The sequence below is a fragment of the Mauremys reevesii genome, linkage group 2 (assembly GCF_016161935.1).
Source record: "Mauremys reevesii isolate NIE-2019 linkage group 2, ASM1616193v1, whole genome shotgun sequence".
In the NCBI taxonomy this organism is placed as follows: Eukaryota; Metazoa; Chordata; order Testudines; family Geoemydidae; genus Mauremys; species Mauremys reevesii.
Genome location: NC_052624.1, coordinates 200,272,732 through 200,288,702, shown reverse-complemented (window position 1 = coordinate 200,288,702; position 15,971 = coordinate 200,272,732). Strand labels below are relative to the sequence as shown.

At 39.1% G+C, this 15,971-nt stretch overlaps 1 protein-coding gene and 1 long non-coding RNA gene across 2 annotated transcripts in view; one reads left to right on the top strand and one right to left on the bottom strand.

Annotated features, from left to right (window-relative positions):
* The window catches only part of TWSG1 (twisted gastrulation BMP signaling modulator 1), a 42,496-nt gene extending 26,861 nt beyond the window's left edge, over positions 1–15,635 (top strand). The window contains exons 3-4 of the mRNA XM_039522803.1: positions 1,808–2,074; positions 13,111–15,635. Of these exons, the coding sequence (XP_039378737.1) occupies positions 1,808–2,074; positions 13,111–13,292 (449 nt within the window). The 3' untranslated portion in view covers positions 13,293–15,635. The remainder of the gene's footprint in view (positions 1–1,807; positions 2,075–13,110) is intronic.
* LOC120397187 overlaps positions 1–15,971 on the bottom strand; it is a 59,384-nt gene that overhangs the window by 26,748 nt on the left and 16,665 nt on the right. The window lies entirely within an intron of this gene.

Here is a 15,971-nt window from a genome sequence, read left to right as displayed (position 1 = left end):
CCAGGTGGGATCCAATTTAAGATGTACCTTGTGCTTCTGCCACAACATAGCCTGATGAGGTGGCCAAACCACTGTAGCCATTTCTGTCTGAGTATTGAGTCCTCATTCTGCTGACCTGTGTGGTGCAACACTTCCACATTGGTTACACAGTCTCTCCAATGAACTTCCTGTTGTGTACTTCCACCATCTGCTGTGTTTCTGAGGCATACAGTAGTGTTGTGAGGACAATCGTGTTGTACAATCTCATTTTAGTGTGTACATTTTTCATCTTACTCTGACAGATGTTTGACAAATAGGAAAAAGTTCCACTGATTTTGCCAGTACTTTCCTGCACTTCTTAATGAGCTGTCCATTAGAAGATATTGTACTTCAAAGATAGATGAAGTTGTGAACTCTTTCATACTCTTCTACACCAATCACGCATCCATTAGTGTTGGCAGCATTTCCTTCTCTTTCCATGATCTTGGTCTTCTGCATACTAATACAAAGTCCCACTTTGGCCACTTCTGCTTTTATGCTCACAGAGAGTCTTTTCATTCCATCCAAGTTGGTATCTAAGTCTCGCAGCTTATCTCTTGCACAAACAATACGAGTGCACTAGGCAGCAGCCATTCCTGTTCTCATCCCAAAGTCTGTGACCATGAAGAAGGGAAGTGGGGATAGTGCACAACCTTGCCAGTAGCAATCTTAAATCATTCCCTGTCACTGATCCGTGTGCTGATGCAGCAAGCAGATTCGTCATACAGTGTATTTCACATGAACAGTGTTTGCTGGAATTCCATAGTGTCTCAGGATCTTCCAGAGGACTTTTCTGTGAACCCTATCAAACACCTTCATAAAGTCAAGGAAGTTCTGGCCATTAGGTGTCTGGCAATGTTTTCATGCTCGATATATGAATTATTACTAATATAAATGGGGGTGGTTAGAGTTGAGGGTGTGGGAGAGAGCATAAGTATGGTATTGAGAAACTGGGGAAGTGGTGGGAGTGAAAGATAGAAAATATAGAGGCAGAGCCAGAGAACATAGTGCAAGGAAAAAGAGAGATGAGCAGGTGTAGAGGAAGAAAGAAAAGAGGAAAATGACTGGAAAGTACTGAGGAAGCGGTGCACTATGATCTCAAGTAGAAAAGAAAGACATGGAGTAAAGATGAAACAAAAGCAAGAGAAAGAACTACATAAAATGTTGCCATGAATATTGGATTAATTGTAATATACAGTAAACAATTATGTGTTCCTTTCATTTCCAGGAGGCCTGGCTTTAGGGGAGTGGCATTATAGGTATTTTTCACCCTGGCTCTTAGGTTTTGGATAAACTTTTCAAGTCCTGATCATACTAATGTAAATAAATAGCTGTTTTCTTTCAGATGCTGGTAGTGTAGTATTTTTGTTCACCTCATCAGGCTATGTTGTGGCAGAAGCACAAGGTACATCTTAGATTGGATCCCACCTGGAGGGAAAAGAAGAGGTGCTGTCACAAAAGTTCTTATGGTGTCTTCATTTATGTACTTCAGTGTTGCAAGGCATCTCACTTAAAACTTTAGTGCATCACTGCAAAGATCTTAAACCCAATGGGTGAAACACTGTCCCTAATGAAGTGTATGGAAGTTTTTCCACTGATACCATTGGGGGGGGGGGGGAGTGGTCGGGATGGGGGCTCTCTCTAGCTCTCACACACACATACACACACACACACACACACACCCCTCTCTTTGTTGTTTCCCCCAAAAATTAATTTTATTTCTACTTCCTGGCAGTGGCCGTGAGACAGTTTTATGACTTTTCATTTTACACTTTTCATTCCTCTGCAGGTATGTGCAATCCTCGCAACTACAGTGACACCCCTCCAACTTCCAAGAGCACTGTAGAGGAGCTGCATGAACCAATCCCTTCCCTCTTCCGGGCACTCACAGAAGGGGATACTCAGCTGAACTGGAATATTGTTTCCTTCCCTGTTGCAGAAGAACTGTCACATCATGAGAATCTAGTGTCATTTTTAGAAACAGTTAATCAGCCGCAGCACCAGAATGTCTCTGTTCCAAGCAACACTGTCCACACACCATACTCCAGCGACAAAGGTAACAGTAAGTTGTCTAAAGCCTAATTTCTAGTGTTACCTTTGTGAAGGGGCCCTAAAAAGGACAAAAAAAATTTATTAACCATGCTCAAGTGCGCTAGCCTCCTTAAAGTGCAAATAAAAGACATGGTCCCTGCCCTGAAGAGTTTGGTCTAATTTCTGTCACAGTGTGACAAAGGGGGAGTAACACAACAGCACGGGCAAAGGGAGGAGTCTTTGGGGGGGGGGAATGAACCAGTTTGTCAACATGGAATTCCCCCTCCAACATGTGGGGAGTTTTATCAGTTCACACCACTCTAGCTGGGATAATGTAAAATGCTGTCAGAAGCTGAAGCAATTGCCTCTTCTGACTCAGAGAAAATCAGATTCAGATCAGGAACTACACCTAATCTGTCCCATAGTAATACAAAAGTAGGCCGCAGGAACAGTTTTAAATATATAGCTTTAAAGAGCTAAAAAGGGAAAATTCAGAGAGCTGGTGTTTTTGCCGTTGGATCTGGAATAGAGGTTAAACTTGTGGCTCCAAGATGGCATGTTTTGAGCCTCTGAGTGACAGAATGATATTCCAGGTAATACTGGATAAACTATAGATCTGAGTAAGTGTTATCTCTTTCTTGGCATTGATGGCATTGATTCAGGGATGTACGTGATTGGAGGAAGGATGATAAAATATTGATTGCCAGGGGAAAATGATGCCAAATTCAGTTGTAGTGACAATAGTGTGGGGCTGGGAGACTCCTTTTCTGCTGGTTGATTTTTTTTAAACAGAATTTACAGTATTTTCTCTGACACCCTCCCATGAAACTTAGAGAAACTTCGTAAACTGTTCTTTCCTCTTAACTAAATGATTTCGTAACACTTAATTTTTTTAAAACAAGGCATACCATCTGATTTATTAGTCATAGCTATAAGCAGTGCTGTGTTTGACTGTTGATAACTATGTACTGATCTTCCTGTGCTGGCTCTTTTATTTAACTCATGAAAGGAATACAGTTGATAGAGACCTATTGCATTTCCATATAAGTGTGAACCTCTGACCTAGTTTTGTTTCTAAACAAGACTGTTCTTCATTAAATGGAACTCAGAGAGAGACTTTTCTAATTTCCTTTGATTTTAAGGAACATTAAGAAAATAAATTAATTCCAGCTGCAGGAAACCATATGGTCAGAAAACATCTAGTTCATATCTGTGTTTGACATTATTAAAATATTTGCTTTCTGGTATTAGAATAATGAAAGTAACAATGTTAAATGGTAAGCTGCAGAAAGCCATATGTGCACACAGTACAGTATTTAAAGATGTGAATTATACAGTAGGACCTCCGAGTTACGAACACCTCAGGAATGAAAGTTGTTCATAACTCTGAAATGTTTGTAACTCTGAACAAAACATTATGGTTCTTTCAAAAGTTTACAACTGAACATTGACTTAATACAGCTTTGAAACTTTACTATGCAGAAGAAAAATGCATCTTTTAACCATCTTAATTTAAATGAAACAAGCACAGAAACAGGTTCCTTACCTTGTCAAATCTTTTTTTAAACTTTTCCTTTATTTTTTAGTAGTTTATATTTAACACAGTACTGTACTGTATTTGTGCTTTTTTTTTTCTTTTCTTTTTTTTTTTTCCTCTCTGCTGCTGCTTGATTGCATATTTCCTGTTCCATTTGAGGTATGTGGCTGACCAGTCAGTTTGTAACTCTGATGTTCCTAACTCTGGAAGGATTTGTCAATTTTACTTGCTGCCTTTTTGGATGAAAAGTTGGAGGTTTTTTTTTTTTTGGGGGGGGGGGGGATTTTCTCAAGACTTTATGAAAAGGGCTACCTGTTCTAATAACCATTTGCATTTTATTCATAGTGGGAAAGGTCCAAAATCCAGGTGGTGTTTTGTCTATTTCATGAGACTGCCTGTTCCATAAGCAACATTGTATTCAATATTAGGTTCAAAGATCATACATGCTACTGTTAAATTCCAAGAATGACAACTGAGTTAAACTTAGAAATAGATACTCAGTGCCCTTGATTAACTGGCTATGGTAGGAATTCAGCACAGAAATAAAAGTGAACTTTTTATTGTTAAGAAACTTGAGCAGATCTAATCCTTTTCAAATCTTCAGTGATTGTAGATGGGGAAGGTGTAAAATTGCTTCCAACATCATGTACTTGGAGGAGGAATAGAAACTGCTGGGCAGTATGGACATACAGATAATATGCTCAATCACAGTATATGTAACTTGTGTGGGAAGGCTTTTGTACAGCTTGTGTAAGCACAAGTACTACAAAATACATGTACATCGTACTCAGCCTATCAAAACCAGATAAGTAGGACAATGCATAGGCTAACCAACAGCCTGTATTATTTCAAGCTAAAACATCTACAAGAAAAATGCTCTGCTAGAAATACCAACATATCCTACAGTCAGCGGTGCTCTTCAGTCTACTGAACCTATGGAATCCCTTAAAGCCCTGCACATCTAGGGCCCTGGATGCCAAACATCCATCAGGTCCACTAGTAGTGCTGCTAACGATTGAATGGGGCTACTAGAAAGCCACTTGGGCTTTTTGCATGCTGTGGTTCCTCTCTGCTCAGTTTGTCTTCCTTCTGTGGACACCTGCCATCTGGCACTAGCATTGCATGCTAAGAGGGAACGGCCCAGATCTCCTCTTTCTGCCTATGACTCTTTTATTTGTTGCCCATAAGGAGCAATACTGGTTTCCGTATGCCCCCTCTGCTTTTTCCCTAGCTTTGGAGCTGGGGGGTGGGGGGGGAAGGTTGTCAATAACTAGAGGTTTGAAAGAGGGGATTGTCAGAGGTGGATGGGACCCAGCTTATTGTATGTTATTTTGTATAGGGTCCCACAAAACTTGGAATGGGCCCTGCCTAAAACTACACTTGCCATGTTCTGCCACAGCCTCTCTGACTGCTTTGATTCCATACGTTGCTTATGCAGAGATTGAAACTAAACTTGTCTGAGGTGTTGGACTTACTTTTTCAGTACTCATCTAGAACTGAAAATAGTATCGCTAGCCCAAGGGACCACTGAGAGTTGTAATGACAGATACCTCATGAACCACTGGGGCTAGAAAGGACTGCTTTATATCACTGGAAAGCTGGAACTTCTCTTGGTACAAAGCATTCCTTTCTAGCCCTGGCACACTGCAAGCTATTGGACCTTAAAAATCGCATTCTGTACCATGCTGCTGATTTCCTCACCCCCAACTTGACTCTGACACTTTAGATATTATTTTGAACTTCTGGAACTAGTGGTAATTGTTCATACCAAGGGTTGTCAACTCTTGAATCACAACTTCAGGCTGTTTTTCTGGGAATCACACTTTTTGTTCTACATATTTAGCTTAAACTCCTTTTTGGTGGCCTCAGAGCTCAGAACTTGCAGTTCAGTACCTTTTAGAATGAACTTAATTGTCACAGGTGATGATGGAATCTTGTCAGCGGGAGGAAGGATAGCAGAGTATCTTTTGGCAGCTGATGAAACAAAATCCATAGTGCAAGGAAGGGTGTCTTTACATTAACCATTGGTTACTCTCTGGATGGGCTTTGAATTCACCCTCTTCTGGAACCCCAACCAAGGAAGAGAGTTTGTCACCAACTGTGTATCTAGCTTACTGGATACAACAGGTGGATGTTGAAATAGGTCTCTCTTTTATCATCCTTAATTACCAGAAAATTGTATACTGGTTTATTTTGATAATATATTTGCCTCTTTTGTTAAGTTCTTTGATCTACTGATGAAAAGCACTGTATATGACTACCTAATTATTTTCTCTTATGAGAAATGTATTGTGTCTTTTTCATTTGTTGGCAATGCTGTAAATATACTTTGACTTGGAGAGGATCAGAAGAATTTTTCATCTCATAGATAAGATTTTAAAGACAAATATTGCACATCAGACATGGTGTGCTCTGAACTTGTGACTTCCCAAAGTCCTCTGCAGTGTAGTTCTTTTATAATTATTGCTTGCACTGGAAAACATGAAGATTATAACAACTGTTGTCAGAGTGTTACCGGTGTGGTGCTCTGCTTTTTCCAATGTTGATATTACTTGGCTGCATGCGTGTGTTCCCTCTGTGTGCTGCCCCAGCTCTGCGCAAATAGCTGACACAGCAGACCCGACGAGAACCCCCAATAACCACAGAGTCTAGTAAGATGCAAAGTTACGTCGACTAGGTTTATTGCGACCTTGAACGCAATGGCAGTTCCCCGTAGATTACTTAGTCTACCGGGCATACTACGAGAAAGTGCCTCTTGGCAATGGACCCGGCTCAGTCAGTGGCGGGACTTTCCACTGCCCCCTTGGCCGGACAAAGACACCGCCCCAGGGATGCATTCTTATACACAGGTACAAACAAGTTACACAGTACACCTGACGTATTGAGGTACAACCCCTTTACGTAGTAAGGTGCCGCCTCTCACCTTGTACATGTTGGTTCGATCAAAACAACTCTATCCATCATATTACCCTTTTGCCCCTGTCATTGGGATGGGCCAGCCTGTTCTTTGTTATCTGTGTGGAATGTGCAAGTATGTGAATGTTCTGATATCTAGTGTTCAGTACCTTTTAGGTACGTATCTTCTTGCAGCATCAGCCTTTTCCTTGCCAGCTTCTGTGAGCAGGGCCTGCCTCTGGCTCACAGCATACCTTTGCTTTATGTTAGCAAAGTCTTGACCATTACTTTAGTTTAGGCCTCAGGTCTCATATTGGGCCTTTGATACCAAGGTTTATATCTTAGGTCCTCCTCTTTCTACATTCCCCCACTTTTTGTCTTTTTATGAGGAGGATGTTTACCCATCGTCCCGGAAAAGCATAATGCATGGACTAAAGATAACCCAGTGGGCTAAACACTGTTATGTGGTTACCTTATTTTACCATCCATACACTTATGCCCCATCTGTCTGTTTAGTTTGCACATTCCCTCATATGACTGTTAGGCAGATTTTATTATCCAATTATTTTTTAGTCCCTTATGGTGGGCCTGGGAATGTTAGGCCTGGGACCATGACTGAGGAATGTAATATTATGATTGAGCCTTAGAGGCACTTCCAAATAATTAATATATATGAATTATATGGATATGGCATATATATTTGTAGCGTGTATGGGCATATATGTATAATATGTATGTGTACATATGACACCACCTTATATTTAAACATAACCATGTTTTTCCAGTCTGCTGGTGTACTCTGGCCCTTTTACTTTTGTGACACAGATAGAAACACACTTTTATTAGGGCAATTTTAGTGACTATCTCTCTCATTATTAGTAGTGGGCTGAGTGTTTTAAAATACTGGGATAGGGATTGTGATAGTGTGTCCCACACTGCTATGTATATGAGAAGTAAAACAAAAATTTGGAGTAGTGACACTACCACTGAGGCCTTTATATATAAATATATTGTAATTAGTTACTACATGTACTGTCCATTCATGTTATAGGTTATCCTTAAGGCTGGTTGTCACCCTCTGGTCAGCTTTACTGGGCAGGAAACAGAAGTGGGTAGCTTCTCTGTTCCATTGGTTGATGTAGATTTAGTTGTTTTTTATGGATGCTGTCTTCCAGATAACCTACTGAATGGACAGTAACCAATTTATTGCTGTGTCAGGATTTAATATTGGTACCCAGACACTGAACAAGATTGTTCTGAATAACATGTGCCTCAGTTAGGATGCAGTGTTACTGACCCAAAGTATGACTGGTACTAACAGGCAATTTGTTTACCCAACATGCTGATGGAAGCATGAGGCTGTCTTGTTTTGATTACTTTGAATTCAGACTTTGTTGTACATTATTCTCTCTGCCACACAAACCTCCCTTTATTCTGAATGTTTTTTAAAAATCTTCATTTTCTGAGATAGAGTTATTTATCTGCAGTGTTTTCTTCCCCCGAGAACTCTCTCTTCCACATTCCTTTTTTGACATACCTGAAAACTGTTAAAATGCTAATGAAAGAACTGTTACTGAAATAAGTAACATCCTTTTATCTACAGTGAGACAGTCAAGTGGATGTTTTACATGATTGGTTCTTGAAATTGACAACAGTTAAATAGATTTTCCAGAATACATTGTGAACCTGTAGGTGTAACTTTTTTTTACATGGCCCCATTTCACCAGTCCAAGAAATAATCATTTTAGATAAGGGCTCCTGAACTTGCTAGAAGCAACAGACAGAATTCTATCGCCTGTCATATGTGAACAAAGATTTGTTCTTAGACTGATGGATGAGAGAAAGTCAATGATGTAGCAGAAACAGTGTGCTTGCTTTGTTCTTTTTTCTGCATCAGACAACTTGTTTTTTTCTTTATTCTATTGTTATGAGGGATTTTCAAATGCAGAGGAGAGGGGAGGATCCCAGTAAGTATTCACAGATGATTTGGTCTCCTTGGAGGAAGGAATTGGCGACTGGGACTATTAAAAGCCAACTCAAACAAAAAGCTTCCCATTCCTGAGAAATAACTGTTTTTGAAATTGTACATGTTGTTAACTGTTAGGTCTCTGTTATCACTCTTAAGTATAAATCTGCAATGTCAAGGTAAGGAGGAAAACAAGTCCAACTCCATCGTTTGTAGAGGTGCTATATCTTGATTGTAGTAAAGCTTTTGACAGTCTCACATGACATTCTCATGAACAAATTAGGGAAATATGGTCTAGAGATTAAATTACTATAAAAGATGGGCGCAAAACTAGTTGAAAGACTGAGTTGTCTTTGTTCGTTGTCAAATTGGGAGGGTGTACCTGGTGGGGTCCTATAGAGGTGTGTCCTGGACCCAGTTCTATTAAATATTTTTATAATGACTTGGATAATGGAGTGGAGAAAATGCTCATAAAATTTTCAGTTGACACCAAGCTGGGAGGGATTGCAATCACTTTGGAGGACAGGATTAGAATTCAAAAGGACCTTGAAAAGTTGAAGAATTGATCCGAAATCAACAAGATGAGATTTAGTAAAGACCAACATAAAATACTATACTTAGGAAAGAAAAATCAGATGTACAACTTCAAAGTGAGGAGTAACATGCTAGGCAGCAGAACTGCAGAAAAGGATCTGGGGTTAGAGTGGATCACAAAATGAATATGTCAGCAATGTGATGCAGTTACAAAAAAGGCTAATATCGTTCTGGCCTATATTAACAGCAGTATCACATGTAAGACACAGGAGGTAATTTCCCCACTCTGTTTAGTACTGGGGAGGCCTCCGCTGGAGTACTGTGTCGAGTTCTGGATGCCATGCTTTAGGAAGGATGTGGACAAATTGGAGAAGAGTCCAGAGGAGAACAACAAAAATGATAAATATTTAGAAAAACCTTTTATCACTGAGGAAATGTTAATAAAAATTGGCATGTTTAGTTTTGTGGGAAGAAAACTGAGCGGGGACCTGATAAGTCATCAAATATGTTAAGGGCTGTTATAAAGAGGATAGCGATCAAGTGTTCTCCATTTCCACTGAAGGTAGGAAAAGAAGTAACGGGCTTAATCTGCAGCAAAGAAGATTAAGTTAGATATTAGGAAACTCTTTCTAACTATAAGGATAGCTAAGATCTGGCATATGCTTCAAAGAGTGGTTGTAGAATCCCCATGATTGGAGGTTTTAAGAACATGTTGGACAAACACTAGTGAGGGTATACTTGGTCCTGCATCAGCACAAAGGGATGGACTAAATGACCTCTCAAGCCCTACATTTCAGTGACTCTGTGATTAGGTATGGATTAAGGATGGTGTCAATAGAGCTTCCATAACTTGTAAAAATTGGCTTTTTCTTAATAGTTCATAATAAATCACTGGCAAATGGGAAACTGAAATCTGTATCCTGGAAACAAAGATCTTTCCTCCCTAGTGTGCATGTTGGTTTGTTAGTGTAGTTATTCAAAAGTGCTGGGCTACTGGTTGCTTTTTCCCAAGAGACGTGACCTTTGTTTTTAAAGTAGGGAGAAATGTCTGATTATATTAAGAATTATGGGGACTTTAGCAAACAAATCTATAAAATGTATGCAGTGGTGTTGTGGCTGTGTCGGTCCCAGGACATTAGAGAGACATGGTGGGTGAGGCAATATCTTTTACTGGACCAACTTCTGTCGGTGAGAGAGACAGGCTTTTGAGCTTACATAGAGCTCTTCTTCTGGTCTGGGAAACATTCTGAGAGTGTCACGTTCAAATACAAGATGAAACAGATTGTTTAGCATAAGCAGTTAACACATATTTCAAGGGACCAGTCAAGGTAAAGTGGCCCATTAACTAAATAAAATCACTACAGTCTCAAATGAACTCACTCAGGAAAATGATAAAAAATAAAAGCACCCTATCACCTGTAGGTGAACACTTTTCACAAAGCGATCACTCTATGGCTTGGTCTACACTACATACTTACTTTGGTATAACTATGTTGCTTGGGGGTGTGAAAAATCCACACCCCCGAACAATGTAGTTATACTGACCTTAATCCCATGTGTAGACAGCACTATGTCAGCGGGAGATCTTCTCCCGCCGACTTAGCTGCTGCCTCTCATGGATGTAGAGTTATTAAGCTGACGGGAGAGCTCTCTCCCGTTGTCTTAGAGCAGGGAAAGGCAACCTATGGCATGCGTGCCGAAGGCGGCACGCAAGCTGATTTTCAGTGGCACTCACACTGCCCGGGTCCTGGCCACCGGTCCGGGGGGGGCTCTGCATTTTAATTTAATTTTAAATGAAGCTTCTTAAACATTTTAAAAACCTTATTTGCTTTACATACAACAATAGTTTAGTTATATATTATAAACTTATAGAAAGAGACCTTCTATAAATGTTACAATGTGTTGCTGGCACGCAAAACCTTAAATTAGAGTGAATAAATGAAGAGTTGGCACACCACTTCTGAAAGGTTGCCAACCCCTGGCTTAGAGCATCTTCACCAGATGCACTACAGTGGCACAGCTGCATCGGTGCAGCTGTGCGAATGTAAATTTGTAGTGTAGACCTCTGACCTGCCTTATTAGTTCTCATCCTCAAAGGAAACTTGCAAAACTCTTTCAAAAGACAAACCTGGAAGCTTAAATTCATAACTTTGCTAGACACTAAAATCGTGGACTGAATAGAGACACCGGATTTATGGCTTATTACAACAATCTGTAACCCATTATCAACCCCCACAGTTGCACCCCCTTCTTTTTCCCACTATGACTGGTGGGGTGTTAACCAGCCACTTCACCTTGAATGGTCCCTTGAAATATATGTTAACTACTTATGCTAAACAATCTGTTCCACCTTATGTTTAGCTGTGACACTGAATATGTTTCCCAGAACTGAAGAAGAGCTTGAAAGCTTGTGTGTGTCACTCACAGAAGGTGATCCAATAAAAATATGTATAAAATAGTAGCTTAGAATTTGGGATGCCTCTTTAATCCACCACTTCCTTTTTTTCTTTAATTGGCATGTGCCTTTACACATTGCCCAACATTTTTTAGTACTAGAGATGATTTGCTGACTAGGAAATGGCTGTTCCCCATTAATTGATCTCCTACTTGTATTTAACTTAGTCTAGCAATTAGACTGAGCTGGAAACCTCAGTCTAATTGCTAGATAGTGTAAGCTTTCACTAGCCCCTGGCACAGGGAAGCCAGAAGAGTGAGCTTGTCGGGGCTGCTGCAAAGAGAAGCTTGCAGCTGGGATCAAGATTAACAGATTAAAGGCTAGAGAGAGATGATGTTATGAGCATCCAAGAAGGAAGTTTGGCATTTGGGATGGAATTTAAGGTGGCAAATGGGAGAGTTGGAATTGGTATGGGCATCAGCAGGAAGCAATCTAACAATTTCTCAGCTAAAAGCTGGATTGGTAGTCTGTGGTAATAAGATACTGTAGAATAGAGAAACGATGGAACTAATGAAACATTATTTTATATACATCTCCACTAAATTACTTGCCTTTTTTAATCTGATCTTTGATCTATGTATTATCTGTTTAAATGATAAAATCACTGTTAAAGCACCTTGCACACTTGATATTTCACAAACATTCTATTAAAAATACTTTTAGCTTGCACAGGTAAGCACTCAACTCAGGAAATGCCAAAAATAGGTTTGCACGTACAATCTTATCTCTGCTCCCTCATGTATGTAGTTGGACTTAATGGAATCCATGACCGTATTGTCTTTCAAGCAATACAATGTTCCTCATGTTTTCTGTATACTCCTAAATATAAATCTGCAGCATCTTGCAGTACTGTGTAGAGCAGAGTTCATGAAAACCAGGCTTTTTAAAGGGGGTACATCTACACTGCAACTGGGAGGGCACTTCCCAGTGTGAGTAGATAGACAAACACTAACTTTGCTCGAGCTAGCATAGCAAAAATAATGGTGGAGCCAGGGGAAGCACAGGTGGCGGCTCGGACTAGCTGCCTAAGTATGTATGCATGGGGTCCAGACAGGTCTGTCTACCTGTGCTGGCAAGCATGATCCAAGTTGCAGTGTAGGCGCACCCAAGACATTCAGTGATTGAGGCAAGGGCTCCTGTGTAGCCCTGCCTTATCCATTCTGCATTTTACAATGTGCACCTTGTAATGTGCAATAAGTGGTATGACCATGTACTTGAGAAATAGTATATGATCATAGAAGTAAAGACTACTGTACTACCTACAAGGGGGTTGAGAGCCACAATATGAAGAAAGCAACAAAGAATCCTGTACCACCTTATAGATTAACAGACATATTGGAGCATAAGCTTTCATGGGTGAATACCCACTTTGTCAGACGCATGCGTATTCACGCACGAAAACTTATGCTCCAATACGTCTATTAGTCTATAAGGTGCCACAGGACTCTTTGTTGCGTTTTACAGATCCAGACTAACAGTGCTACCCCTCTGATACTTGACAATATGAAGAAAGTATCCAGGCTGGTTGAGCAGGCCTTATGTTCTCACCTCTTCTCCTCTCCTCACCCTTCCGTTTCCCCTGTGGCACGTAGTTTGAATGACTTGCACTCAAACATCTGACAGCTACATACTTAACTAAAGTAACCTTTTAAAATTTTTTCTCCCTTTGTTTAGAAAACATGTGCACTGTGGTCTATTTTGATGACTGCATGTCAATACATCAGTGCAAGATCTCTTGTGAGTCCATGGGAGCATCCAAATACCGGTGGTTTCACAATGCCTGCTGTGAGTGTATTGGGCCAGAATGTATCGACTATGGCAGTAAAACTGTAAAATGTATGAACTGCATGTTTTGAAGCAGAGAAGCTGTATAATAGTAATGTGGAGGCCAAAGCAACATCTCTTAATTAAAAAGATGGGGATTGGAAGTATTGCATTATGGGATATGTTCTGGGAGCAACTAAACATGAATGATTTGAGAAAAGATGTATACAATTCAAAGCATAGCTGTAATTTTTTTTTCTTTTTAAATCCTGTAAACAATGCTAATTGGCAAATGTTTCAATTGTATTGTTTATTTTTTCCTTATTCTTAGTCGAGTAGCATAACCATCCTCATGGTTCCTGTCCTGATTGTTTTGCTTTAATCTGAATATATTGCCTATACTCATTTTCAGAATGTAATGTTGTATTTAGCAGTTCAGAATAGTGAAGCCTCAACAAGAGTCCCATTATTTAGAAGTTCCACAAGTGCTCAAATAGATAATGCTCTTCCATGTATGTTTTATAACTCTCCAGTATAAGAGCCGTAAGACTCCAGTAGCTTATGGTCTTACACCAGTGGCCCAGACTCCTATTGTGAAAAGGATGTCCTCAAAAATAAGAAAACATTTATTTTTCAACTTCAAAACAGGAGCTGTAATAGATAAAATCCCAGCTTCTTAGCAAGGTGTCCCACCCACTACAATACCATGTGTGTGACATCATTCCTCCAGCTGTTATATGCCTCCATTCCTGCAGGCAAGGTATTGCATTTCATAAAGAAATCTTGTTCCCATCAGTGCACTCTTCTTATAAACCAAAATAAAGCTGGTAAGTTTAGTCACGTCCACTTGCTGTGAGACTCATTGTGGGTTGTCTTATCCCTGGAAACGCAGTGTTGTGCTGCACGTTTGGAAGAGGGTTGTTATGAACAGAAAAAATAGCATGTGATAAACTGGAAGTTAAACTGCATATCCTAATAAGCTCAGCAAGTTTATTTGTTGAGTAGCTGGCAGTTGTCACATTACAACATTTGGTACTGCTCTGTGGAACACTTATTCTAACTGTTTGGTTTTGCTTTGAGGTTGGTTTTGATTCAGATTTATGATATTGATTCAGGCTTAATGGGGAAGTAATTATCCTCTGAGACAAATGAGCATTCTCTGAATATGGAACACTTTGTCCATTTTGCTGTATTTTAATATATGGAGCAGTAGGCAACTGCAAATTATAAGACAATTACTATGGTACCATTAGGTTTTTCCTGTGATGATGGCATAGAAACCACAAGAATAAAGTCTGAGTACAATTGTGATCTCGCCAGAAACTCATGATAGTGTTTATAACAATAACTTTTTTTAAGTTTACTAATTTTTTATATAGATGGATTTGACTATTCCTGTTTCTCCCTCTCGCCTCAACCTCTCTAGGTCAAACTGCCTCCTACCGATATGTTCCTAAACACCGAGATCAATTACTTTCAACTCTCATTTTATTTGAAAAATTGACTTAAGAATTTTTAGTTATCCTGATACATGCAACTCTTCAAATAAAAAAAATCTAAAGATGTCTGCTGTTGTGCAGGACTTAATTTTTTAAACTCTTTTCCCGGTATGGAGGTTTTCCAAGCTGGAGGTTTGCTTAAATTTTTAAACTGGTGGTAAACAAAACTGTTTCCTATTTAAAGTTGGGATTTATGGGAGAAAGTTTTGAATTAATGGTTTCTGGGCGAAGGGCAAAGATCAGCCTAAATTGAAAGAAATGTTATTTGTTCTTCTTTTTATGGTTTGTTCCTTGTATCTTTTCCACTTTTTTTGTGCAAAGAAATTCTTCATTAATTTCTTATAGTGAAGGGGGAGAGAGGATATGCTTATGTTGTGAGTATCTGTATTTTGTGTGCTTGAGGATTATACATTATTTCTGATCAAGATTTAATAAAACATTTTACAAGTGTCCATGCAAATCAGTGACACACTGAAGGCTTTGAGTTATCATATACTGGATTATTTGAAATGTAAAATATTGTGGTTTCAGAATCTTAAAACAAATCAAGGTTGATTGTCTATTTGGGACCCTGTTGCGTGGATTTATGACATCACCCTTCTTTACATTATGATTTTACTTCAAGATCAAGTAGGAGGGATAGAGAGGTTGTGTGTGGAGGGAGACAGAACCTCTGTTTTAAAGAGTTAAATGTCCATAAAAATCATGGAAAATCACAAAAGGTATTTTTTTGTTTGTGTAATACCTTGAAAAGTTTTTGCTTGTAAGGACAGTCCACTTTAAATTAGGTTTGCTCTATTTTTGTAATATATGATGGTCTCCGGAGAGTCTGTGCTGTAAACTCAGTGCATATGCAAATGATCTGTGGCAACATCAGATGTATTTTCTTATATTTCATTTGTTTAAACAAGTATTTTAATAAATAATGAGACATTATTGGGTTGTGTGGTTCTTTTATCACTGCTGCTTCTTCCTAAGCTCTCAGGGCAAAAGTTTTTAATGGAGTTGAAGTATAAATTTATTTTAGTAATTTCACTAATTTTAATCCTATTACTGTAGTCTCTTTTGATAACTTTGTTTTTCTGAAGGTGTAGTGACAAAGTGCTTTTTTAGCAGCTTGAAAATTGTTTTACAGATAAAATTGTAATTTTGCTCTAACTGAATGTATTTACTTTATATAAAACATGAAACCTACAAAGTGCAATTTGTGTAACATTCTGAAATGTTATCTATGAAAATCCCATTATAGGAGAATACTATGTAATTTACATG